The sequence below is a fragment of the Jaculus jaculus genome, chromosome 2 (genome assembly GCF_020740685.1).
Source record: "Jaculus jaculus isolate mJacJac1 chromosome 2, mJacJac1.mat.Y.cur, whole genome shotgun sequence".
In the NCBI taxonomy this organism is placed as follows: Eukaryota; Metazoa; Chordata; class Mammalia; order Rodentia; family Dipodidae; genus Jaculus; species Jaculus jaculus.
The window spans coordinates 51,884,602-51,911,851 of NC_059103.1; the positions used below are offsets into that span (position 1 = coordinate 51,884,602).

Here is a 27,250-nt window from a genome sequence, read left to right on the forward strand (position 1 = left end):
TTGAACAGGGGTTCTTGGGCTTCACAGGCAAGTGCCTTAATTGCTAAGCCATCTATACAGCTCTGTTTTTAATTAAAAAAAATTTGCTTCTACCAACCATGTGACTTTTTGCCTCTACCAGGTATATAACTTAGGATAAATTTCTTTTTTTAAAATTTTTATTTATTTATTTATTTGAGAGAGACAGACACAGAGAGAAAGACAGATAGAGGGAGAGAGAGAGAATGGGCGTGCCAGGGCTTCCAGCCTCTGCAAACGAACTCCAGACGCGTGCGCCCCCTTGTGCATCTGGCTAACGTGGGACCTGAGGAACCGAGCCTCGAACCGGGGTCCTTAGGCTTCACAGGCAAGCGCTTAACCGCTAAGCCATCTCTCCAGCCCAGGATAAAGTTCTTTATCTTCCTGAGACATTTCTTCCACAATATCAAAAAGAATTAATAAAGAGTAGTAAGAGGTAGTTGTTAGAAACTGGCTGTATGTGAGTTAGGGGAAATAATACATAAAACCAGGAAATTGTACACTAGTATTCACAACACTTTCATTCACAAGAGCTAAAAAGATGGAAATGACACACTGGTATATGATTGGGTAAACAGGGTGTGATTGACATATGCGGTAGGATACTGATCCGTTTTCAAAGGAAGGGAGTTCTAACATATGCTAGTGCATGGATGAACATGAAAGTCATCCACCTAGTAAAACAAGGACAAGCAGTATATGACTGCGTCTATATGAAGTACCTTGAGTAGTCAAGGTCATGGGGACACAAGCTAGGCTGGTGGAAGAATGAGGAAGGGGAGTTCGCAATTGGTGGTTAATGAGGATGGGAACATGAAATGCTGTAAAGACAGATGAACCAAAGGTGACTGAAGAACAAAGTGAATTTGCTTAATATCACTGAACTGTGCACTTAAACATTTTGATGGTATGTATATCTTACAACATTAAAAAAATATGTTCTCATCCCAAGTAGCTAGTGTTTATTAAGTGCTTCTGAGGAAAAAAGTAGACAGTTGTATGAGGAAAGCCAGTAAGCATATTATGTGTCTGTCCCAAAGCCTTACAAAAGATAAATCCTAAACAGTATGAACCACTGGAGTTAAATCTAAGCCTCTGTAGTAGAAAATGCCAGAAAAAGCCAAGAAACAATGCCAAATAATGTCAGTTGTTATCAAAGAAATGTTAAAACCCTGAAGGAGCTTGTTTAATTAAATTATGGCAACTCCTGGGGCTTTTGTGGTATACAATTAGTTTACACGGCCTGAAACCTGGTGGTCTCATTTAAATTGGCTACCACTCTGCCTGCAGTGTGACAGCGAGAGAGGTTTTAAAAATTCAGGAGGAAATCTCCCAAAGACTGATGAATACATTTTTTCATGTCATTGACAACTATAATAAATATAGGAAAATATTACAATCTTATTATGCAGCTGGACACCAGTTTTAATACCTATATTAGGAGAATATGCATTTTTACATTTTAGTTAATTTCCGAAGGAATTCTAGTCATGGAGTGAATAGTTTTAGAATTATTACTCTAATTCTCAACCAGCTTTTCATTATTTACTTGTACTTCATTGAAAATTAAAGCTCAGTTATGGTTATACAGTAATATTTTATAAAATATTTTATAGAATAGTCCCATTGAGGGATTATTCTTCCAAAGAATGTATGTCTAGATATAATACCTACATAAAGTGAGCTCAGCCTCCCACAGTCAGTCTCATTTGATGTTTGTATATGTCTGTGCCTGTGACATTTTCTGTTTCGTTCAGATGGTAGAATATAAAATGAGGATGTGGGGTCTGTGCCTGTCATTCTCTGAATATATGACAGTTTAAAAGTTTATTATGGGGCCCGGAGAGATAGCAGCAGTTAAGACACTTGCCTGCTAAGCCTAACAACCCAAATTCAATTCCCCAGTGCCCACTTAGATCCAGATGTACAAAGTTTGTTTGCAGCTGCTGGAGGCCTTGGTATGTCCATTTTCTCTCTCTTTTTCTCGGTCTCTTCATCTCTGTCCCTCTCTGCTTATAAATAAATAAATAAATAAATAAATAAATAAATAAATAAATAAATATTTATTGTGATCTAGTGGAGAAGATACTTAAGCCAACTATCTTTGATCATGAAGCTAAGAATCAAAAAAAAAAATCTACTTTAAAGGGTATAACCTACTTAGAAAATTTATTGTTATTGGGGCTTAAAAGAATGCATTGTCTTAAACTGGGCATGGTGGGTCACAAATATAATCCCAGCACTCTGGAGGCTGAGACAGGTGGATCATGAGTATAAGGCCAGCCTGGTCTACACAGTAAGTTCAACACAGCCTGGAGTACAGAATGAGGCAGATATTAGAAAATTACAAAAACAAAATAACAAGAACAAAACATGATTTTCTTACTTTCTACTTTTGTGATGCCCAAAGTTGCTTAGTTTCCAATTTCTTTTTCTTTTGGTTTTTCAAGGCAGGATTTCACTCTAGCTCAGGCTGACCTAGAATTCACTATGTAGTCTTAGGCTGGTCTTGAACTCATGGTGATCCTCCTACCTCTACCTCCTAAGTGCTGGGATTAAAGGTGTGCATCACCATGCCTGGCTTCCTTTCCATTTTTTAATTCAGAATTAGAGATGCCATGAATACCAGAGCTCTACAAATTGAATGTGTGCCATCTAATTATAGTATTCTTCCTAATATCAGAAAGTTGTAAAAATACATTGAAAAATTAATTTAATTGGCCTGTGAAATTAATTTTTAATGGATCTGTAATTGATCCTAAGCAAGAAGAATTTTATGGCTTAAAGTAGCAATATGTATGAAACTGAATTCACACTATTGTTTAGATACTTAATAAAATTAGAGAAATGAATGTAAAATATACTTTAGGAAAGAAGCTGCAGCAGGGAAAAAGCAAGTATCTATGAGGTAGGCAGGGGGGCTGTGGTGGTTTGATTCAGGTGTCCTCCATAAACTTAAGGTATTCTGAGTGCTAGGTTCCCAGCGGATAGAGATTTGGGAATTAGCACCTATTGGAGGCAGTGTATTGGTGGGGGCAGGCTTATGGGTGTTATTGCCAGTTTCCGCTTACCAGTGTTTTTGACACACTCTCCTGTTGCTGTTCATCTGATGTTGGCCAGGAGGTGATGTCCACCCTTTGCTCATGCCATCGTTTTCCCCTGCCATCATGGAGCTTCCCCCTTGAGCCTGTAAGCCAAAATAAACCTCATTTTCCCACAAGTTGCTCTTGGTTGATGATTTCTACCAGCAATTTGAACATGACTACAACAGTAATACTGGTCCTGAGCAGTGGGGTTGCTGCTAGACACCTGGCTGTGGCTTTGACCTCTGAAGGTGATTTTCAAAAGGAATGTGGAAGGATTTGAAACCTTGGCCTAAGAAACACCTTGCAGTGCTGTAAGTACAGCTTGATGGACTATTCTGGTCAGAGTTGAAAGAACTGAATGCAGTAAGAACTATGGACTGTGAGGTTTGGCTTATGAAGGTGAGGAAGAGCTTTGCCTGGACTGGGTGGGCTAGAAGCTGTTTGTGTGAAAGGCTTGCTGTTACCCATGTCCTAAGAAGTTGTGCAGGGTGGCATTGCATAGAAATAGACTGGTGGAGCAGAAGGATATGGCACAGAAATGAAATCTTTGGGCTGAAACTTCTGCCCATTCAGCTGCAATTATATGAGAGATTACAACTTTTGAGATTGAGTCAACTGACTTGCATTGGGGCAACAGGAAGAATGTAGACTCTTTTGAAGGAGCCTGAATGTTCAAGGAGTGTCCTGTTCTTCAAAGTCGGCTTTATTCCCCCCTGGATTAACAAATTGGCACCCTACCTGGTATTGTGGAATATAAGAAATGCAGGAACAAGAAGGTCATTGAATTTGCAACATGGTCTTGTGTTTTGAAATAGCTATGGGCAGTGTGAAACAGGTTTGCTGGATGCCTCCATTAGATGGAGACTCAATGGAGCTGTGAGAATGAACCGTGGGTTGCAGAGGAGATGCTAGGACTATGTAATGACTGCTAAGGAAAGCTGCCAGCCCTGATGATGTTTTCCAGGAATGTGAGTAGCCTAGCTGGAGGGGCAGAATTGGAACTCCAGAAACTTGTTGCTGGTTAGAATTATCAGACTTGGAGATCTATCATTGACTAGAGTTATTGGACTTGAGCTGCAGAGTTTGATGCTTGCCCTGTTTAAATATTGTATTGGTTAAATATTTCTTTGCTATTCACAATGCCATCTTTTGCAGTATGAATGTTTATTCTGTGCCATTATGTTTTTTTTTTTTTTGTTTGTTTTTTTTTTTTTTTTGGTCTTGGACTATGGGAATGTTAAACATCATTAGGATTCATTTTTGGTCTGCTTCAGTGATGAGGTGTTGGGGACCTCTGGGTCTCTGGCTCTCTGATTTGGTAGAAGTTGATTTTTCTCTGTGTTAATCTTCCCCCTTGTGCTGGTATCTGGTTCATCAGGAAAACAGCACCCTTGCTTGTTTCATGAATTGTTCTTAGTTTCAGCTGGGGCCCTTTTGAGGTATGATAGGGTGACTCTCTCCTTAGGATCTACATCTACCTGAAAAAGAGAAGCAGATTCTCCAATGGAGAGTAAGTTAGCACCAGGGAAATTTTGCGGAAGAGGAGGCGGAAAGAATGTCAGAGCCACATGTTGGGTCGTGATATGCAGAGACATTTAGCCTACCCATAACTGTGGGCTAACTCCACAATGACCCATATACCTCAACAAGGAGGGGGCAAGGGGAGGGGTAGGTCATGGATGAGCCTAATAATGGTACCAAACTGACTATATTTGCTGAATACAAAACTAATAAAAAATAAAAAATTTAAAAAAATCATTAGGATTGATAAAAACTATGGGGACTTCTTTAAAATGCTTTAACTTTATTTTTATTTATTTACTTATTTAAGAGAGAGAATGGGCACACCAGGGTCTCCAGCTACTGCAAAGAACTCCAGATGTGTGTGCCCCCTTGTGCATCTGACTTATGTGGTTCCTCAGGAATCTAACTGAGGTCCTTTGGCTTTCTAGGCAAATGTCTTAACCACTAAGCCACCTCTCCAGCCCAGCCCCCTTTTTGCTTAAAAAAAATTTTTTTTAAACCATGGGGACGTTTAAAGTTGGATGAATGCATTGCATTTTATATGTGAGTCAGGGGCAGAATGTGGTGGCTTGATTCAGGTATCCCCCATAAACCTAGGTGTTCTGAATGCCAGGTTCCCAGCTAATGGAGATATGGGAACTATGCCTCCTGGAGGCAGTGTACTTTGGGGGGCAGGTTTATAGGTGTTATAGCCAGTTTCCTCTTGCCAGTGTTTGGTGCACTCTCCTGTTGCTATTGTCCACCTGATGTTGTCCAGGGGCTGATGTCTATCCTCTGCTCATGTCATCGTTTTTCTCTGCCATCGTGGAGCTTCCCCTTGAGTCTGTAAGCCAAAATAAGCCTTTTCCCCCCCAGAAGCTGCTCTTGGTCAGGTGATTACTGCCAGCATTGTGAACCTGATTGCAGCAGGGGCCTGGATAAGTAAGGAGAGGACAGGAAGCACACAGCGTGACCTGATAAGAGGACGGGCCAGTGGACTGGGGTCTGACCTGACCCTCGGTCATTCACGATTCCTGTAAACCTTCCTATCAGATTCCTCAGTGAAACTTATGGATATTGTAAGAGATAATAATTAGAACACTGCAAAGCAAAGAGTTGTGGTTCTTGAAAACACTATCAGACAAATGTGTCATTTTTATAGTCCTGATTTATGGGGCCAACAGTTGATATTGCTTCACATTTCCTTCAGAAAAGTCCTACTTGGAAATTTGGGTATGTATGTGTTCCTTTCTCATATATCATAGCTTGTTTCCTTCTTTATGTAAAGACCAGTAAAGGAATACAAAATTAATCATGGGCTGGAGAGATGGGCAGGAGTTAAGACCACTTCCTGTGCAAGCACACGGGCTTGAAGAGGTCTGTTATACTGCTTGAGTTTGATGCCCAGGACCCAGATAAATAGCTAGGTGCAGTCACACGTGTTGGTAATCCCAGTCTCAAGGGGAGTAGAGACCTGAGGATCACTGGAGCTCATGTTAAAAGATGACAAGCTCTAGGATCAGGAAGAGAGCTCCAGCTCAAGTAAGAACATTGAAAGAATGATGAAATGGAAACTCAATGTTCTGCCCTGCCACTACAAGTCATTGGGCACCACATGGGCATACATACTACATACCACCATCTTACACACACACAAGCAAAACCAATCACAATGATATGACTCATTTTGCCTAGCTTTGAAAACTGAAAAGTATAACATTGTTTATAAATAACTACAAATATGTTATGTGTGTCCCAAACCTGTGAAAAAATATAACTTTTTGAAATTTGAGAAATTAAACCTGCCCTTTGTTGTTATTGAATTTACATTGCTAGTTCCTAGCCTAGCACATACTAAGTCTAGCGTCTACAAAGTCAAGTGTCTTAAAATATGGTGGTGCACTCCAAACACAAAAACCCCTCTCCCCTATAAAAAGGAAAAGAAAAAGTTGTACTTCATTTTCTAATTTCAAGAAAACTATGTGAGTCAAGGTTTCTTAGACAAGAGCTCAAAAGGTAAAAATGGTTATAATTCGTGCTGGTATTTGATGATTCTTTGTACAACAGTTTTGATAGTGTGTGACTGTGTGACTGTGTTGTATGTATGATTTTGTATGTATGATGACAGGGGTGCATATGCCATGACACACATGTGCAGGTCAGAGGACACCCTCGAGTGGCAGTCTTTTCCTTTTGCCTTGTCTTTTAAAAATATTTAATCTATTCATTCATTCATTCATTCTTTTGCAAGGGGGAGGGAGAGAGAGAGAGAGAGAGAGAGAGAGAGAGAGAGAGAGAGAGAGAGAGAAAATATGAATGTGGGCACACCAGGGCCTCTAGCCACTGATACGCATGTGCCACCTTGTGCATCTGGCTTTATGTGGGTACTGGGGAATCAAACCTGGGTCCTTAGGCTTGGCAGACCAGCACCTTAACTGCTGAGCCATCTCTTCAGCCTTACTTTTTCTTCATTCATAATTTGTCTTTGGACATTTTCGTTCATATACATTATGTTTGGATCATAAGTACCTAACAGTACCCTCCCTTATCCCGTCAAAGTCACTGTACTCCTTCTCATCACTTACCAGTGGTTATGCCTCATAAAAGAATGACTCTTCCTCCCCAGCAATTTGGAGGTATCATTATCTCAGTAGTGAGGGGCTTCCTCCCAAGACCCTCACTATCTATAGTGGAATATTGACTGGCCCCATTATGTGCAGGTCTTTTGCATGTCAACCACATCTGGCATGAGTTTATGAGTACAGTGGCCTTGTCATGTCTGGACACCACAGTTCCACAGCACTCCTGCCAATCCTGTAGCGCTCACATTCTTTCCATCCCATCTTCTGCAATGTTCCAAGCCCTGCAGGGGATGGTGTGTATATGTCTCATTTAAGGATGAGCATTCATCAGTCACTTGTTTCCAGCACTTGACCAGTTATGACTCTCTGCTTTGACTACCTTGTTTTTGACACAGAGTCCATCTTACTGTTTGTCACTGCATGTGGCAGGCTAGGTGACCCACATGCTTTGGGATTCTCCTGCTTCTGTCGCCTTTTTTGACCCCTGTGGATGTGTTGGAGTCACAGGTGCTCATACTACACCTCTGGCTTTAATTTAGCTCTGGGAGCCTGAACTTAGGCTGTCGGGTTAATGCAGGAAGCAGTTTACACACTGACCCATCTCCCTGGCCTGTACCCGATGATTCTTTTGGATTATCCAAATCATGTTTTATGATGACAGTGCCTCCCATGGATATATGCATTGGTTTGGCTCAGTAGCACTTTATGAGAGCGATCTTCACGTCTCTAAGCACACGCCTTCCTCTGCTAGTATGACACAGAAGTGCAAGATTGGAGGTGAAATGAATACCATGCCAGAAGCAGCTGAAACTGGCTAGGCCCATGGTAAACATATTTTGTCCTCCTTTCCTGTTTCTAAGAAGGGCTTGCATTGACTCTTATTCACAGCCAGAGGCAATACTTTATTAATGACTCAGGAGAGCTTTATATTCTCACAACCAAGAATTCTGATGGACGTTGAGAGGCCAACAAGCAGCCAGGCCTGCAGAGTAGACTGAAAGCCAGCAATGGTGTGTAGGAAGCAGCTTTGCACAAAACAAATGAATGCTGGATAGTTTTCCTCCATTCCTCATATTTCTCCACCATCCAAATGTGCATTCACTTAATCATGTTTCCTTATGACATTGACTAGTTTCTATGAGTAAGAGACTGAGAAAATATTGATGTAGTGCTTCTGATAAAAAACAAATATCTCAGAACATTTTTAAGGGCCACTTGATAGAAATATATTCATTTTTCATGTTAGGAATTATAACCCCCTAGTGAGAACTTAGTGTCATACTTTAAAATCTGATTAATAAATAAATGAAAAATCCTTTCATTGGGAAATGACCTTTAAAATGTTCTGTTGTAGCATATGAAATTTCCACTACTCTGCACAGTGCAACATCCCCAAACAGAACTGAATATGAAATTTGTTTGTTCAGTGTGAAGTTTTCTTTGCTAAACTATAATCAATTCTTAGATATGCCACATTGTTTATATACTCACCAGTTGATGGATAGTGAATTTTTTCTCACATGAATAATGTTCTTATGAACGTTTATATTTTAGAGTGGACAAAAATTTTCATGGAGTGGAGTGGCTGGGTTGTGTGTCTACTCTAAAACTTAAATGTTCACAACAAGATTATATTACCTTTAGTAACAACATTTTATTTTATGTTATTAAATATTTTATTTTTATTTACTTATTTGAGAGGGGGGAGGCAGATATCTCTCCTCTCCCAGAAAAAACATTTTTAAAAACCCACTTATTTATTAGTTAAAAATATAATTATGAACAAAAAAGAGAGCTCTACTTAGGGCAGAATCATTTTATGGAAATGGATAATGTTGAAATAAATACATATACATACATATACATGTACTCATGCTCATACACATATACATAGACTGCATATATATAGGTAGAGAAATATTTATGCATATAGTTATAAGTATATACACATATGTAGAATGTTTATCTGAATTGAAACAAGATGTAGAGGAAATGCTTAAATTCCCCTCAATCAGAGATTGATGTATTGATTAAAACCTAGGAAGTTTAGGGCCTGGAGAGATGATGCAGTGGTTAAGGTGCTTGCCTATGAAGCCTAAGGACCCAGGTTCGATTCCCCAGTACCCATGTAAATCCAAATGCACAAGATACCATGTGCATCTGGAGTTCATTTGCAGTGGCTAGAGACCCTGGCATACCCATTCTCTCCCACACTCCTACCTGCCTCTCTCTTGTATCAAATAAAAAAACTCTAGGAAATTTAAAGTCCATGAATCCCAGAAGCAGAACAAGGAGTTTTCTTAAAGGCAATCCCTTCTCCCTTCCCCAGAAATGCTTGTGATCACTCTGGCATGGAGGGGTGCTGATGACTGTCACTCCTGCCTCCTGCTCACCATCAACAACACCTGAAATCTAGAATGATTCTGCTGTGGATTAAGATTCAATTATACAGGGAAACAAACATGCATATTTGGGCAGAAGTACATTTGAAACAGTTATCTTGGACAGAAGTGTTTCTTTGCAGGAAAATCCATTTAGTTATTTGTTTATCACATAGAAACCCCTAAGTGTGTTTATCTTGAAAACTACTTGGTTTACATTTCATGCCCTTGAGCGCCCTCTCATCAGACGTTGAAGAAAGTATATGATAGTGGTGGTGATGAGAGTGGTGGGTTACCTCTCTAGTTTCCTGTGTGAGAGTCTGCGCACTCTCTGTCATAGGGTACTGTGCTCATGGCTTTTTGTCATGGAGGGGCTAATACTCAGTCCATCCCCTTCACACCCTCCAGGTAGTAAAATAAGACCAGTGACCTGAAGCAAATAGAAAATTTTAACACAGACGCAGACAACTTATAAAATAGAGATGTAATTTGACCAGATATGTCTAAACAAAAAGCACTAAATGACCTAAAATGAACCCAGCATGGCCCAGGGAAACTCCTGGGGAGGGGGCAGCAAGATTGTTAGAACCACAAGTTGGGAGATTATGTAAAGAGACATTGCCTGTTCCCCATAACTGATGGTTAACCCTACAATGCATGATTCCCATTCCCAAATGAAGAGGGTCCCTTTGGAAGGAGACAGGGAGGAGGCTAAGGATGGTACCAACATGGCTGTTTACACACTGAGTATGTACATAACTAATAAAGGAAAAAAAGCAGTCAGTGATTGATAAATCACATAACTGTATTCTTGGGCAGAGCTAAAACATAAAAAGGAACTTATTTTAAATTAATATAATTTACGTGTTTCTAAATCATCTATTTTACTTTCTCATTGAGAAAGTCAAACCACTGAATGCTTTTAAAAATAAAATATGACAATGTTAAAGGAAGTATCTGTAGCATTCTCATAAAAAGTGAGCTTTGTAAGTTTTTTTGTTCTCTTTCTTTATTTTGTGAAATAAACAGCCAAAGTTTAATAATTTTCTCAGGGTTATGAACTTTAAAGTACAGAAATGGCAGGAGAGGCAAGAACATATGTGATTATTTAGAACAAAACAATTATGAAGTGTGGTGTACCTGCTATAGTCCTCAAACCAGCCTTTATGCAAGTAAGAGCCTTGCACTGGAGAGATGGCTTAGTGGTTAAGGTGCTTGCTGGCAAAACCAAAGAATGCAGGTTCAGTTCCCCAGTCCCCATGTAAAACAGGATGCACAAGGTAGCATATGTGTCTGGAGTTTGTTTGCAGTGGCTAGAGGCCCTGGTATGCCCATTCGCTCTTTCTATCTGCCTGTTTCTCTCTCTCAAATAAACACATAAAATATTTCTTAAAAAGAAAATAACAGCCCTTAAGAAAATAACTTCTACTGTTTATCAGGTGATATAATGTATGAGCAGATTCACAGTAGCTCAGCACAATCTCATTCAGGCACTAAAATGGACATGTCAGAAAATATATTTGTAACTCACAGGCTCTCAGAGTAGACAGTACATGTCAAGCCCTCTGGAAATAGTTCTGTAGAGTGCAATATGAACACTGCTTACCTTGGGTGCAGTGCCATGGCAGAAGGCCAGGTAAGGAAGAGGGTGAGGCAGAGAAGGCATGCTCGTGCTGAGGAGAAAGACTGAATGGGAAAGATGTATCTGTTCTCCATATATTGTGAATAAAGCTTTAGTGACTATGGCTTAGGAGGGCAGTATGGAAGATGTTCCAAGTGAATGACAGTCAGTATATAACCTTGTCACTACCAAAAGAAAAACAAGAGACAGTTTTTATTTAAAGCCAAAAAATTGAATATAACCTCTGTTCTAGTTTATTTATATTAATTGTTAATTTGACATTAATTGTTAATTTACTGAGAGTGAGTTAGCTTCTGTGCAACCCTTTGAAATCTTGGTTAGGTTGAGGGAAGACTGTTTTAACTACAGGCAGCACTGTTCCATAGGCTGGGGTTCTAGGTTGTGTAAAAAGGAACTTGCTGAGCAGCATTTGTCACTCTGCTTCCTCACTGTGGACTGAATAGGACGAGCTTCCTCAAGGTCCTGCTACCATGTATTCCTTGCTAAGAGACTGTGACCTGGGACTCTAAGCTTTTGTCAGGTATTTTGTCCCAGCAATGAAAAATGATATAATATTATATTTCACGATGTCCTTAGCATTCTGTGAGATGACTCTTAAGGCTATTATTATTCTACCCTCTTTCTCCGTTTTGTCTTCCTGCTTCCATTCTCTTCTCCTTTCTCTGCCTTCTCCTCCTCCTGTCCCTTCCCTTCCTTCTTCTTCCTCCTTGTTTTCCTTCTCATTCTTTCTTCTTCCTCATTTCATCTTTCTCATTCCTTTCCCCCTCTCCTTCTCCTCCCTCCTTCTTTAGAAAAGACAACTCTTTGTCCCAGAAAGTGAGTGACTGTGCACTCAATCACATATTCCAGAATCAGCCAATTTCCTATCTTTTCTTTTGCTTCTACTACCAAAGCAGCCTTTAATAAGGACAACTGGACTGGTGCTATTCAACAGTGATTTTATAGTACCCACCATTGCTAGTCAGCATGGAATTAAGCTGTGTATAAAGCAACACATCTTTAAGACCCAGCTGGGAGTACAAGTTTCCTGAGGCTGCAACATCCTGACGAGGTTTTCACCTAATGATATGGTTTCATTACTTTAGCAGTAATGAAACTATAGCTAAAAACTATGGCTTATTTGGGTAAGAATATGAGCTCTGGGTATCAAGTAGAATCAATTACCTGAAATGTGTCACCTTTGTTAGTAGAAGTGTAACTATTAAAACGAAGCCAGGAACTGTGAGAGAGCAAAGAACTAAAGCCCACATGGGCTCCTGTTTCATCTAAAGAAGACAGGACCCCAGTACAACAGGGTCATGTTGACTCATTTTCCCTCCTCCTGCTTCTCTACCTGTGTTTCCCTGTTAATTACTTATTATGGATCAAAAGTGAGAGGGAGGGAAAATTCCAAAAACATATTACAAGGAAATGCAAGTAAAGAAGGTGTCATCAGTGGTAACTCAAGATATGAGGCTGTGGATTTAAAATATTTCATAGTCCCTAAGAATTTTGTTGCAGATTTCTTACTAACCTTTGTCTCCCAACCATGAAAATTATACATGTGGATTATGAGCACTAAAGCAAAGAAAATTTATCTAGAAAAAGCCTCAGACTGCTAGGGCAAAAATGCTTGGGATTTTGATGAGTATCCAAAGAAGAGAAAGGAGGAGAAAAAGAAAAGTTATTCTTCCCGAGTTAGAAATCAGAGAAGTGGAAATGCTTAGCAGTGAAGACCAGTAAGCAACTGCACTAAGGGAGGGGTTTCTGGGTGCATACTACATTACCTCATTCAGAAGTTAATTATTCCTCCACCTCCTCAGCATGTCTTTAGGTGAGGAATGGTGTCTTGACAAGATGAGTTAGTGGCAGTGTCTGATTAACTCTTAAGTGAGAGGACAATAGCTCAGTCTTTCATATGGTATTTTAAATGTTCTTAAAAAACTAATCATCTATTTGTAAGGAGAGAGAGAGAGAATGTGTATACCAGGGCCTGTAGCCACTACAAACATACTCCAAATTCATGTGCACTTTGTATATCTGGCTTTACCTTAGTATTGGGGAATCAAACCCATGTCTTTGGGCTTGTAGGCAAGTACCTTAACCACTGAGCAAATCTCTCCAGCCTGTATTTTAAATCTCATGTCAATATTACTCTGATGTTTTTCTGATTGATCTTATCAGGAGGACAGGAGGTAGTGTTCCTTCATTAATGACCTCCAAGCCTGCTAATGTCTGCCTCTTACAACAGTTTTCAATTGATGTGTGTGTGTGTGTGTGTGTGTGTGTGTGTGTGTGTGTGTGTGTTCCTAGTATATTATATCAAGGTGATGAATTGGCTGATAGCATCTCGTTTATTTTTTCCCAACCCTTCTCTGAAGCCACCATGGGTTGGGGGATCATATAGTTAACTCAGACCTTGGGACTCTTGGTTAGTAGTTAACATAGACCTTGGGAAGTTTTTCACTCATTATATTTTTCAAAGGTACAGGAGAAAACGTAGATCTCAACAGAAAGATACAAGAGAAACATTCCCAAGCTGAGGAAATTGGCATACTTTTTATTTTTCTTAGTCCTGACACTTTCTTGAAGGCTGATAAAAAGATCTAAGGTCTAGACAGTTTATTATAATAAGTGGCGCAGATATTACCAGGCTTGGAGGTCATCAAAGAATGGGCCTTTTTTAGCAAGTGAAGTGGGAAACCGAAATGGGCAGAGGGAAGAAAAGAAATCTTAGAAAGAATTTGTAAAATTGGAAAGCATAAAGAAATAGCAGACAAGTGTGTGACCATCAACCTCAAAGAGGTGGCTATAAATATACTTTTCTGTACTTTCCCCTAATACCTTCTACTATAGTACAATATGCTCATTACTTGTTTCTCCTCTTAGCTATGTTACAATAGAATCAAATTTATTCAAACATGTATTTTATATTAGACATAGTACTAAGAATTTTATAAATGATAGTTTAATTATTTTAAAAACCTTTAAATCTTTAAATAGAAGATGCACAATACAGCTCAGTTATTACAATAAACTGTCTAGAACCTCTGACCTTCTATCATATCCTTCCAGAAAGTGTCTGTAATAAGGAAAAGAAAAAGTCTGTCAATTTATTCAGCTTGGAGATATTTATATTTTTAAATTGATAATTTAAAAAGTAGTGGTTAAGGGAAATCCTCCAATTTTAATTAGTAGTATGGAAAAATAACATATATCAGTAAGATATCACCAGGAATTCTTACTCATATTCTTGCTTTGGATGTGGCACTGATACTAACAACAATGGCAAAATTTATATTCTACCCCTCAATATTTTAATGCCTGACACCCCTTTCCATTAACCCTGAAAGCCCTCACACACTGAGGCCATCCTCGCTTTCCCTGTGATAGACAGAGTCAAATGACTTTACCCTGCTGTAGTAGACAGTTCCACAATGCTGGGATGAGCATCCACACAGGCAGAGTGCAGAGGAGGAAGGGATTTATTTCAAGCTCACAGATCCAAAGGAAGTTCCATCAAAGGTGGGAGAAGCTTCTTCCATCCATTCAAGCAGAGAGAAAAACTGCAGCAAGCCAAACACCAGCACCAGCTCACACAAGTCCACCAGAGCTCAGGCTGCTCTCTTACACCTGCAGGCTTGAATTCAGATCCACTCCCAGTGACACCGTGGGGTTAGACTCCAGGATCTGCCCCAGAGATACCTCCTCCTGCCAGGTGGCTAGAGACCCAAGTTAAGTTTAATTTTTGCCAGGCATGTTGGTGCACACCTTTAATCACAGTACTTGGGAGAGAGAGGTAGGAGAATTACTCTGCATTTCAGGCCATCCTGTCACCACATAGTGGATTACAGGTCAGCCTGAGATACAACAAGACCCTACCTCAAAAAAAAAGTTTAATTCTAACACCTGAGTCAGTGGGGGGATGGGATGTACAATCAAACTACCTCACCTGCCTATGTCTCACTTGTACACTAGCTATCCTATACTTGTTAATTAAAATTTTGTTCCATTTTCTCTCCATACTGATAAAACACCACTATATTCTCTGCTGCCAAGTTCCATTTATTTAGACTCTACACACCAGTAACACTTATTAAACAAGTACTGTATATTTTGAGTCATCCCTTTAATTTTATTTTTCATACTAAGCCTATAACCCAGGGCCTCACACATGTAAGATCACTTAGCCTTTTGAACTGTCTTTTTAAATGTCTATTTCTCTTGTCAGTCTTTAAGCACGTGTGTTTACTTAATGCTCAACACTGTACTTCCTGCTGTAGAAGATTAGTTTCCTGTATTTGGCAAAGAATAAATCCTGAACATGGACTAATGAATACACTAGCTTGAAAAAGTGGCAGGAACGTTGAATTTCTCTGACATCATTTTCTCTACTCAGGAGACACATGTACTGTAGGATCAAGAGGTTATCTAGCCAGGGCTGGGGAGATGGCTTAGTAGTTAAGATGCTTTCATGCCAAGCAAAAGGACCCAGGTTCCATTCCCCAGGACCCACATAAGCCAGATGCTCAAGGTTCACAGGCATCTGAAGTTCATTTGCAGCAGCTAGAGGCCCTGGCATACCTATTCTCTTTCTCTATCTGCCTCTTTCGGACTCTCTCTTTCAAATAAATAAAAATAAAAAAAGAGGTTATCTAGCCAAATGTGAAAACAATGTAGGGTCCATCCATTTACATATAATTCTAATGTGATTTTCTTAAATTTAGTATACATATTGATAATACTATAGTTTTTAATCCAAAAATAGATTTCTTCAATATTTTCAAAAAAATATTTTCATCCTCTTTACTATTTTTTTTTTTTTTTACCTTTTCTGTTCCAAAAAGGAGCTGGTGGCTGGACCCCACTTGTGTCCAATAAATATCAATGGCTTCAGGTTGACCTTGGAAAGAGAATGGAGGTCACTGCTGTGGCCACCCAGGGAGGATATGGGAGCTCCGACTGGGTGACCAACTACCTCCTGATGTTCAGTGACGGTGGGAGGAACTGGAAGCAATATCGTCAAGAAGAAAGCATCTGGGTATGTTTTCTCATAATTACTAGTAATAATAATAATAATTGCTGCCCACGCATGAAGAAAACATATTGTTTTTAGTTGGCACAACAATCACTAATATTCATAGGAAAGATGTGATATTTTAACACTTACCAGCACTACATAATAACCAAATCAAGGTATTAGTCTGGTGAAAGGTAATTTTGATAAGATTTCACCGAAGCAAACATATGAAATTATATCATCTGAAGCACAGTGCAGAACAACAGCATGGAGATGTTGCGGGGAGAGAGAAAATAACTAGTCAGTGTGCATCTCATGAGAAACAGCATCTTAAGGATCCCTTTGACAGTGTTTTCTCAATGGAAGCAAGGCATCTGTTTCAGGAAAACTTTGAAAAATACTATTGCTATAATAAGCAGTGTGGTAATTTAAGCATAATTTATTTTCTCTTCTTTTAGTTAATAAATTTATAATTGCCTTTGTATTATTTTGTATTACTATATTGAACTCATTCTTTATTTTCTCAATACTTTTGAAAGACACTGAAAATTTAACAAAATTAGCAAGTTATGTTTAACAAGTTGAGGAAGGAGACCTTGAGGTAGAAGTACTGTGTGCTTTTTACTACACAGCACAAGGAGTAATGCATAGGCTATAGAGCTCAGCAAGATCTCTGGAATACTTGGATGTTCTCAAAGCAGTGGTATCATTTCTAGCTCTGATTGTATGTGAATGTCTCGTTGGGAGAATCACTTTGAATTAATTTTTGTGACTATTATAAATTCATTTAGCTTATTAAAATATGCTTACTATAACATATTTGGAAGTAAATGTGTTTAGAATCTTGCTGTGTATAGATTATTGATATTTATTTATTGAGGAGAGTTTCCCTATAAAATGATATTGTGAAATGTGGATCTTTTATACTCTGCACACTATTCATAGCTGGACTCTCTTCTTCCTTTGCAAAGAATATATAAATGATGGAAGCACCATGAACATTTTTATTGTTCCATTAAATACTCCAGAGAGGAAGCCATCTGCCCTGTTACCCAATGGCAATACTTTCCGTCTTTTATCACCTAACTCTTGAAGGTTATGTGCCTATGGGGAAACAGTGTAAAGGGTAAACTCTTAGTAGAAAGGAACAATGATGCCAGCTCCCTAGTCCCATTCCCTGTAGGAGTGTGTCACACGTTACTGGAGTGATGATCCACTTTTCTGATGAACCATCACAGCATGAGCATCCCCTGAATGCCACAGTGTCTTTCATTCTTGCTTCTCTGCTATGGGTTGGATTGTCATCCTCTCAAACAGATACATTGGTATGTCCAGTACCTCAGTTGTATGATGTTATTCAGAAGATAGGTCTTTAAAGAGGTAACTAAGGAAAAAAATGAGGTCAGTAGAGTTTGTGGTAATCCAATATTACTGATGTCCTTACTAATGGAGGTCATGGGACACTAAGAGACACACACAGTGAGAATATGTCATGAAAATATGCAAGGAGAATGCCCTAGCAGACAGATTGGAGTGGTATGTCTATAAGTGAAGAAACCCTTGAGGCAGCCAGAAACTAGGAGATGACATGGAATAGATCCTTCTAAAGTTGGCATGGCAATGTGGACACCTTGATTTTGAAGTTCTGGCCTCCAGGACTTTAGCTAGCTAGATGTACTTTATTATAACAACTTTAGAAAACTGATATAATCTATAAGCATAGATCTTCCTTGTAACAACTAGATATCTTGAAATATGTACTGAATGAATGAAGAACATTCATGCTTTCCTATGATGCCTTTCATGAATAACCACATTGAAAGGAACTCCTCCTGACTCTGCTCATTTCAGGACTTATAAAGCAAAGATCAGGATGCTTAGGAGGGTTTGGGACTCTCCCACCATTTTGAGCTAGATAGTGTTTGAGGATAGAAATTAATCAGCACATCTTGTACATCCTCCATTACTATGGCTGGCAAATACTTCCATTTACTGAATTTGTTTCCTACTTCTGACTCACTGCATGGAATTTTGCATGGTGAGCAAAATGTCAATGCTACTGAAAAGATGGAATCTACAAAATAACCCAGAGATGATTATATTTTTAGAACTGAACTATGAGACACATTCCCTAAGAGATTTGAGAATGAAGTGGGGCTCAAATAGGCCTTGAAGAAAGTGCTATAGTATGGAGTGTTGGAAGAGATCCCAGAAGGCAGAAGTAATGTGAACAAAAGCATGGATAACTGACGGGACAAAAAGCAAGTAATGAAACATGAAAGATGCCTGGTCACAGTAAGATGGAGAAGGTGATGGCTTTGGCTACAGTTGTAAAACTATAAAGAGCAAGGGTCTTGAGTTTGCATTATAGAATCTCCATGAAGATAGGTGGGCTTCTTAAGTATGATGTCAGCATCTCCGGGTCCACAGTTCTTTCTTTTAGCAAGCAAGTATGATAGAATTCAGTAATGTACCCGGAAAATAGGACTGAATCATAATTATATTCTTGGTGATGTAGGGTCCTTCTTTTTTTTTTATCATAGCTACTTTTCTGAAAAATAAAGTTCACTATTTGTCTGTTTTATAATTACCACTTTCCTAATGATATGAGCTGATACTGTTATTTCTCCAAATTTACCACAGGGGCTTTACAATCATACGTTTGCCCTTTACCTAGGTATTCATTTTAGAGGTAGGTAAATGGAGTTAAAAATTCATAAACTTGGGGATGAGTAGATGGCTCAATGGGAAGAACACTTGCTGTATAAGCACAAAAATCCAAGGTAAATCCCCAGCATCCACATAAACAGCCTTAGACCATGCATACGTGTAACACCAGTGCTGATGGATAGAGGCAGGAGGATTGCTGAGGCTGTGTTACCAAAAACTAGTGTGAGCTCCAGGTTCAGTGAGAGATCCTGTAACAAGGAAATAAGGTAGAGGAGTAATGGAGGAAGACACCTGATGTCCTCCTCTGTCTACATGCACATGGGATGTGCACATCTGCTCACATGTGCACACACTGCACACACCCAAACTAGGTTATCCCTCAGACAAGTTAACAAAAATATTTTGATATGTAAAATGCTAACACTGTTAAAAATATTTTATAAAGAAAATTAGCTGGGCATTGTGGTACTCGCCTTTAATTCCAGCACTCAGGAGGCAGAGGTAGGAGGATCATAGTGAGTCCAAGGCCACCCTGAGACCACATAGCACACAGCAGGTCAACCTGAGCTGTAGCAACACTCTACCTCAAAAAAAAAAAAAAAAAAAAAAAAAAAAACAAAAAACGAAAAGAAAGAAGAACATTATATGTTCTAGAAAACACTTCACCATGATTCCTAACATGACCTCATACAATGACTCCTCTCCTGCCTTAAACTCATTGCATTAAACTTCCTCCCCCAGGAGAAGAGAATGCATCCCCAACTCTCTTCTAAGAAAACTGTTTTCTTCATTCTTCTGTCCAAGAGACATTAAAATTTCATTATCTGGATTTATACATTTCTTGGATGGTTTCCTTATCCTATCCTAATGGCCTTTTTATTTTATATTTTGATCTGGGCCCATCCATTATCCTTACTAATGTTTTCTATTATTAAAGATCTCTAGTTACTTATCTGTAATTTTGAATTCCAGAAGTGAACTTATTAAAATGATAAAATCCAAGCTAGACACAAGCACATTTAGAGGCAAAATCTGAATATCCTGACTTTGAGGCTATTTACATTCTTTATTTACCCTTTTAATGTGAATATCCTTATGTTTTATTAAAGAAACAGTAATGTGTGTAATTTCTACCTAGTCACTGATACTTGTAGGCTCAGTATGACCTTTCTAAAATCTGAGGAAGCAGCAAAAAACCCATCTGAATCTGAAACAAATCTGGAATTAAAATTTAGATAAGAAATATTGCACCTGTCATATCAATTACTGGCCAAACTCTATTCTTACTGTAAACCTCACATTGACTGCTTCAAGTGCTATGCTGGGTTTATAATGGAAAATGCCCAAGAAAATCAGAAATAATTGTCATATTTATGATTTTCAAATAACAAAAGCTATGCTTCAAAGAGAATAACCCAGTTATATAAGAACATGTGAAAATTTTCTACATAATAGGAAAACATTCACCATGTATCATATTTTTAATTAATAAAACATACTTCATGACAGATACATAGTTGGTATGAATAGATACCTTAATTTAATGTTACAGCACTTTAAAAGGTAAGGTGATTCAAACAAGGCCACAAGAATTAATAAGGGAAAAAGGCAGATAAAAGTGATTAAGATTATTTTCTGGGAAAAGTTGACAGTGTTTTCTGTTTCTTTTTTAATTTTAATTTTTTTTATTGACAACTTGCATAATTGTAAACAATAGTCCATGGTAATCCCTTCCCTTTCTCTACTTTCACCTTTGAAACTCTACTCCCCATTATATTCCCTCCCCCTCTCAATCAGTCTCTTTTATTTGGATGTCATGATCTTTCTTTTCCTCCTATTATGATGGTCTTGTATAGATAGCGTCAGGCACTGTGAGGTCATGATATCTGCCCCAGCCAGCAGGGAGTCAAACAAAGAAACGAGGGGAAAATTAACCTGAATGAAAGAAGGCAAACAGACACAAGAAGGAGACCATGCTAGATGTTTGTCACGGCCTCAAGAGTTTATTCTTATATGTAGATTTATATAGGGTTGTAGGGGGAAGGGGATGTGGTCAGGGCAAGGAGTTGTAGGGGGGAAGGGGACATGGCCAGGGCCAGGAGTTGTCAGGAAACCTTGAGGGGATGTAATGAGGTGTTCATCTAATCTTGCCTCACTGGCTTAACATCCTGACTGCACCAGGCTTCACATCCTGACCATAAACTGGCCTTTTGCAAAAGATAAGATTCTGTAAGCAGTCTGCTGACCCATTCCAGAAGTACCTAACAGAAAGCTGGATGGACCAGCTGAGTAATGAGTCAGTTTATAAGCAGGCCCAGGCAAAATGGAGAGGCTTTTGCTCTATGGCTCCGACATCTCCTCCCTTCTTTTATACAAAAGAGGGGGAGGCCCACTATTCAACGGGTGGGCTGCAATGCCTTTGTTTCTTCATCAGCTACCAACAGCATGGGAGAGTATTCAGCCAAGTGTATGATCCCCTGGTAGTTGAATATTAGGTGAGGAAGTAGAACCTTAACTTGCTATATGGCAGTCTTTGTTTCTGGTAGTTGAGTATTAGGTGGAGAAGTAGAAACTTAACTTGCTATATGGCGGTTTCTGTTAACATGGCTGAGGTTTGGTTCATAGCTCCCAACATCTCCTCCCTTCTTTTATACAAAAAGAGGGGGAGGTCCACTTTGCAGTGGTGGGCATCAACCAACTGGGAGAGTAGGGACCCAACTCCTCCTGTGGGATGTCTTTTTCCCACAATCTTTGGCCCTTGGTACCTTTGGGGAGGGGAGGCAGGGCCATGTGGCCGGAGACCAAGGCATGGCCTTAGTGATAACAGTTATGGTAGCAAACTCCATGCAAGCCTCCATGCAAGGTATACCTCTCAGGGAATCCAGAAGTGGTCAGATAAGGACCTTCCCTTGCAGTGCTTTGCCTCACACCCATGTTGGTGCCCATATCACACTCACTTTATTGTGAGCTGATATGTATAGGCCTGAATCCTATGCAGCTCCTAAAGGAGGGGTAGCTATTTGGCCAAGAGAGGTAGACCGCAGCGATAGCAGAGGTGTAGAGGACAGCAGTATAGTAAATAAGTACAGAATGTAAGATCAAGGGAGAGTGACAGCTGCAGGTGGCAGGTTTTCAGTGGCAACGCCTCGATCCGCCAGCTCCAGTCTGTGATAATGGACCTGTAAAGGCTTCACCTTAATGGCTTTAATCTGTTGACATATAAAAGACACGATTTTAATTATAATAATGGGTCTGATTGTGAGTGAGAGAATTAAGATAAGTAGAGGTCCTTCCAGCTTTGTCCTGTTAGGGATAAAGGGAGATTCTCTCAGGGAAGGGTTTCTTCCCTGGATATGTGAGATGTCACTGGAGGATCATCAGCTTGTTTTACAAGTCTCTCTGGTAGCCATCTCGCAGCATTTACTTTGGTGTCAAGCAAGCATACTGATCCTCGGCCCCAAATGAGTACTGGGTCTGGGCTATTCCATTTTAAGGTTAAAGGATCTTTCCACATGGCTTTGGCAAAGGTATTTTTTGTATTTGTGTGCCAAAAGCGATCAGCTGCTGCCTTTCCTTCAGCATCAAGGGTTAAAAAGTTTAGGACAAGCCGGACGTGGTGGCGCACGCCTTTAATCCCAGCACTCGGGAGGCAGAGGTAGGAGGATCGCCGTGAGTTCAAGGCCACCCTGAGACTACAGAGTTAATTCCAGGTCAGCCTGGACCAGAGTGAGACCCTACCTCAAAAAAACAAAAAACCAAAAAAACAAAACAAAAAAAAAAGTTTAGGACAAACAGTGCATGATGAAGAATGTTTTTGGAGAGCCTTCTATGGGATATAAATCCCCCGTTTTTAACTTTTGGAGGATAAATGTACCCAGAAGAGGAGCCCCTCCTGCCAGAACACCCGAGTGGGTGTAAATTCAGTAGCACAAATGACCAGGAGAAGAGGCTTTTTATAAGAGACAAAAGTGACTCTTTGGCTCAGAATTGTAGCCTCCACTATCTTCAGGGCCTCTAAAATTTACCACAGGTAAACTAAATGTAAAATGCTGATGAGGAGTGTAAGGGAATTGTAAAAAAGCAATCCTTTAGGTCAATAATGATTTTGCAATGTCCTGCAGGAATTGCTACTGGAGTGGGGAGGCCTGGTTGTAGGGCCGCCATAGTTACCATGGCCTTATTAATTTCTCTAAGGTCCTGGAGCAATACAAAGATAGGAGTATTCCAAGGAGAGGTGGTAGGTCCAATATGGCCTGCAGCAAGTTGTTCCTGTAGTAACATCGTGGCTGTAGCTAATTTCAGAAGTTAAGGGCCATTTATACATTTAAGGTTTTTTTTTTTTTAATCTTTGGTTACAGATATCTCTCTGAGTGTTTAAGACCATGCAGATAGCCAAAAGTTAATTAAGGATTAATTTTAGAGGTCATTAATGGTTCTCCAAAGAGACTTCAGGGACACAGGAGTAGCCGCATAGTTTACTGGTGTCTTGCCTGTTAGGATGAGTCAGGGCATGCTGGCCAAGTGATGTTCCCTTCTTTGGGAAGTCAGGAGGGCCGATTATTCCTCAATTGTGACTCTCCTGTTTTAGAATGTACACCAATTTTGCTTGGGTCTCCATATCCTCCCTGCTCAGGAAGACAGGTGACTTACCATGGGGCCAGTGTAGAAGTGTCCCATCATCTCCAGTGGCCTCATGACATGGGAGTACAGGCCAAAATATTGACACTTTTTACTCTAAAGATTCCAGTTGGCTTTGGCTTATACATAGGTGATTAACACAATCAGAAAGGAAGTTACATCAGCCTGGATGTGTGTACATATAGAGCACATTTGATTACTGAAATAGACTTAGTTAAAGAATGGTACAAGGGCTTCTAAAATTGTTTTGTCCTATCTTTAAAATTTTTGTTGTACTGTGGCAGCATAAGCCATATATCTGAGGCATAGGAAGTAGGCACATCTCACATTTTAAATATCTAACATTTATAAATATAGGCAGAACCTGTTACCAGTCTTGAAAACAGTAGCAATTGATTTATAAACTTACCTAATTTAACCTAGAAATTATCAGAAAAGAACAAGTAAGACGGTATAAGGTCTTAGCACCTGTGTGAAAACATCTCTGATTAGTTCAGATACCTGTGTGTGTACCAATTACCAAGGGAACATTGGAAACAGAACCATGGAGCTTGAATTTTATATATATATATATATATATATATATATATATATATATATATATATATATTTTTTTTTTTAGATGAGCACCATTGTTTGAGCATGAGGCTGTACCCCAAAGTAGGGAATATGTCTTAAGAGTTAATTTTGTTATAAGCACTGAACTTAAGATGCAAAAATTGAGACAGTTACTTTACATCTAATAGAGTAGAATTTGGCCTTTTTTGAGCCAAAATAGCTAGCTAAATATTAATATAACCCTTGATAAATTTTTTTGAAAGAAAAAACATTATTTGACTACCAATGATTTTGGTTTGAACTTGGTAGCTATTGATTTTATGAACCACATAAATATTTATTAACATAAAACAATTTTATGTTTTACCCATGACTTAAATTTGATAAAGTTTAAGTAAGCTATCCCAACAAATCCCAGAAAGATGAAAGTTATTATTACTGAAATTAAATCACTTAAACCTAAGTGATTAAACCTAGTTATGACCATTCAATAAAATTAGCATAAATAAGACAGAAGGTATCTGTAAAGTCACAATGTCTTTAGGTATGAGTACTTCACCTTTGGAAATTGACCGTTTCTATGTGAGCCTTTATCTTTAGAATAGTTAAAACCTTGATGAAAAGAGGAACCTAAATTACTTTACTGAGAGAGTCTTAAAGCCAGTTATATAACCCTTAAATCATAACAAATTAGCATCAGTGACCTGTTAATGAGTGAGGCCTTATCATATGACTCAGTTTATCTATTTAACATTTTGTCTAGTGAGAAACTTTATATAACAGATGTGACTTTAGGTGTTTACAAGAGAGGAACTAAAGAGAACCACAGTTATATGCTGTATTCCTTTTTCCTTGTCAGAGACAATTGGCCATTTTTGTCTCTAGTCAGAGTCTGGGGGACACATGGCTTAAACTTGCATGGGGTTTGAGATAAAGGGGGTTCCATCTGTTTTTTTTTCAGAGCCCAGGTTTCCATGAATTTAAGTAGCATATATTGGAAAGCAAGAGCAAAATGAAATTGCAGAGCAGAGAGATAAGCATCCTGACATTTCTTTCCTATTCCGAAGTTGTTTGTTTTTACATAGCAAATTTACCCATTTGCAAAACACAAGGTGATAGACTCTTGTCTATGTTTAACCTGGTTAAACCTCCAATTACATCTGTACTTATGACTTTGTGACCCACCTAACATAGGCATCACCTGTGTCTAATGTAAGATGAATTTAGATTAGGACTATGTCCCTATATAAAACTTTTAGAGTATCCTTAAGAGTCTGTAAACAGTTGAAGAATCTCTAACTTTAGGCATAGCATTTAGGTTTAGCCTGAAAATTCTTTCCTACATACGCACATCTTTATCCACATACTTTAACATTCTCAGTACCACTCACAAAGCATTTTTAACGAGCATTCTATGTCCCAACATTGAAAAATTCTTTTCCAGTTCCTTCAATCAATTCATCTTACCCCATCATTAATTATCTTTTCTCTCTTTTTTTATTTCCCCAAGGGGGTGCCCCATTCCTGGAAGTACTGCAATACCAGGTCGATGCGTGGAATGGACGGAGTAAGCTCCTATTCCAACTCCAAGCTCCAAAAAATCCATTTAATATATTGTCCTTGGATAGAGGACATATCAGATATTAAACTGAAAAGAACATATACTACACTTGATCTTAGCCAAAAGGCCGAGAATTGATTATCTTTCTTATAAGGCTATTAAAAAATTACACCAAATTGATTAATCCTATTACTAAAAAGAAAGCAGTTGTAATACAATTTTATATCATTAATACCAATAACACACTTGGGAATGATTTTATTAGGAGTAGTTAAGGCAAATTGTATTGTTATCTTGAGGCAGGCTGGCTCAGAAGTCAGATCAGTTGCCTCCTTCTTTTAAGTAACAGGACATTGCAATCTTTCTAAAAAATATCTGACAAATTATAAGTTACCTCTTTAGAGGAAGTTTTGTTGTTTTTAATGATCCTCTATGTAAGGTGAACTTGATCTAGAACAAATATCTGGCAAATTTACTCCTGTAAAAGACATTCAACTTTTCCTTTTTAATTTCTATGCTTAGGTCTTTGATTTCCCTGAAATGGTTCTCTAGAAGAGAAAGGAATGTCACCTGCGTCCGTCTCATCTCTTTAGTTACAAACAGTCACAAACATGACACTACTAGCAAGCACAGTGAGCACACATAAACACATATACACACACATGAAAAGAACAAATCCTCCTGATAAAATCAAAAAGCACTTGAAGCAATCTCAATTCCTTGTGTTTTTAAAATATCTTTTACTATGGCAATTAGCTCCTTTTTTTACTGTTTGTTAAATCTCTCTTTTTTTTTTTCTTTAACCCATGTTTCTTGTGCCTTGAGAGAAGTTTTAAGCCTTTCAACAATTTATGCTTACTTAGGGTCTGTCCCATGATAGAAAAGGAAAGGAGGAGAAACTGCAAGACCAGAGGGCAACATTCCTGGTCAGAGAACCGGCATGGGGGTTCCCTGGTGGGCCTGACCGTAATTCTAAGAGCTGGCAGCCTCTCTAAGAGCATTTACTGGCTGTTGTGTACCCAGTTTTGTTGATAGGAAGAGAGGCTAGATAGGAGGTCTTTGCCAATGCCTGAAAGGGTTGTCGGGATTCACACAGGGGGATAAGGGCCTTCAGCCAATGCCAGAGAGTAGCTCTGGCCAAGAGGCTTCAGTTGCCCTGTCGCTATGTTGCAATTCCACGTGATGGCACCAACCAAAAATAAAAGGAGGAAGAGAAGTGCAAAAAGGAAGTCCCATAGTTCTTGTGCATTAAAAAAATGACTCAATAGTCTTTACTTTAATTGCCTAAAATTCGTCACTTACCTCAAGCGGATCAGTTTCACGGGTGGGCTTTTTCTGTGATGATCACAGTGCGGGTCTGTATTACAGGTGAATTGCCTGTAGTGACCTCTATGCAGACCTTCACTCACCCCTCTGGTGGGGTGGTGGTCTAATGGCTGGGACGGCTGTCCACTTAGAGCAACATTCAGTTCACACTTCGTACCTCGGGCCTCACGTTCAGGTGCCACTTGCCCTGGCCAGTGGGGAGTCGAACAAAGAAACGAGGGGAAAATTAACCTGAATGAAAGAAGGCAAACAGACACAAGAAGGAGATCATGCTAGATGTTTGTCA

The 27,250-nt window shown here is 39.1% G+C and overlaps 1 protein-coding gene and 1 non-coding gene across 2 annotated transcripts in view; one reads left to right on the forward strand and one right to left on the reverse strand.

Annotated features, from left to right (window-relative positions):
* The window catches only part of LOC101596216 (contactin-associated protein-like 3), a 246,774-nt gene that overhangs the window by 61,989 nt on the left and 157,535 nt on the right, over window positions 1–27,250 (forward strand). Inside the window, exon 3 of the mRNA XM_045144614.1 lies at window positions 16,039–16,232. Coding sequence (XP_045000549.1) covers window positions 16,039–16,232 — 194 coding nt within the window. The remainder of the gene's footprint in view (window positions 1–16,038; window positions 16,233–27,250) is intronic.
* Window positions 25,586–25,777, reverse strand: LOC123458888. Its single transcript, XR_006635838.1, has one exon. It is a non-coding gene; the product is annotated as a U2 spliceosomal RNA (small nuclear RNA).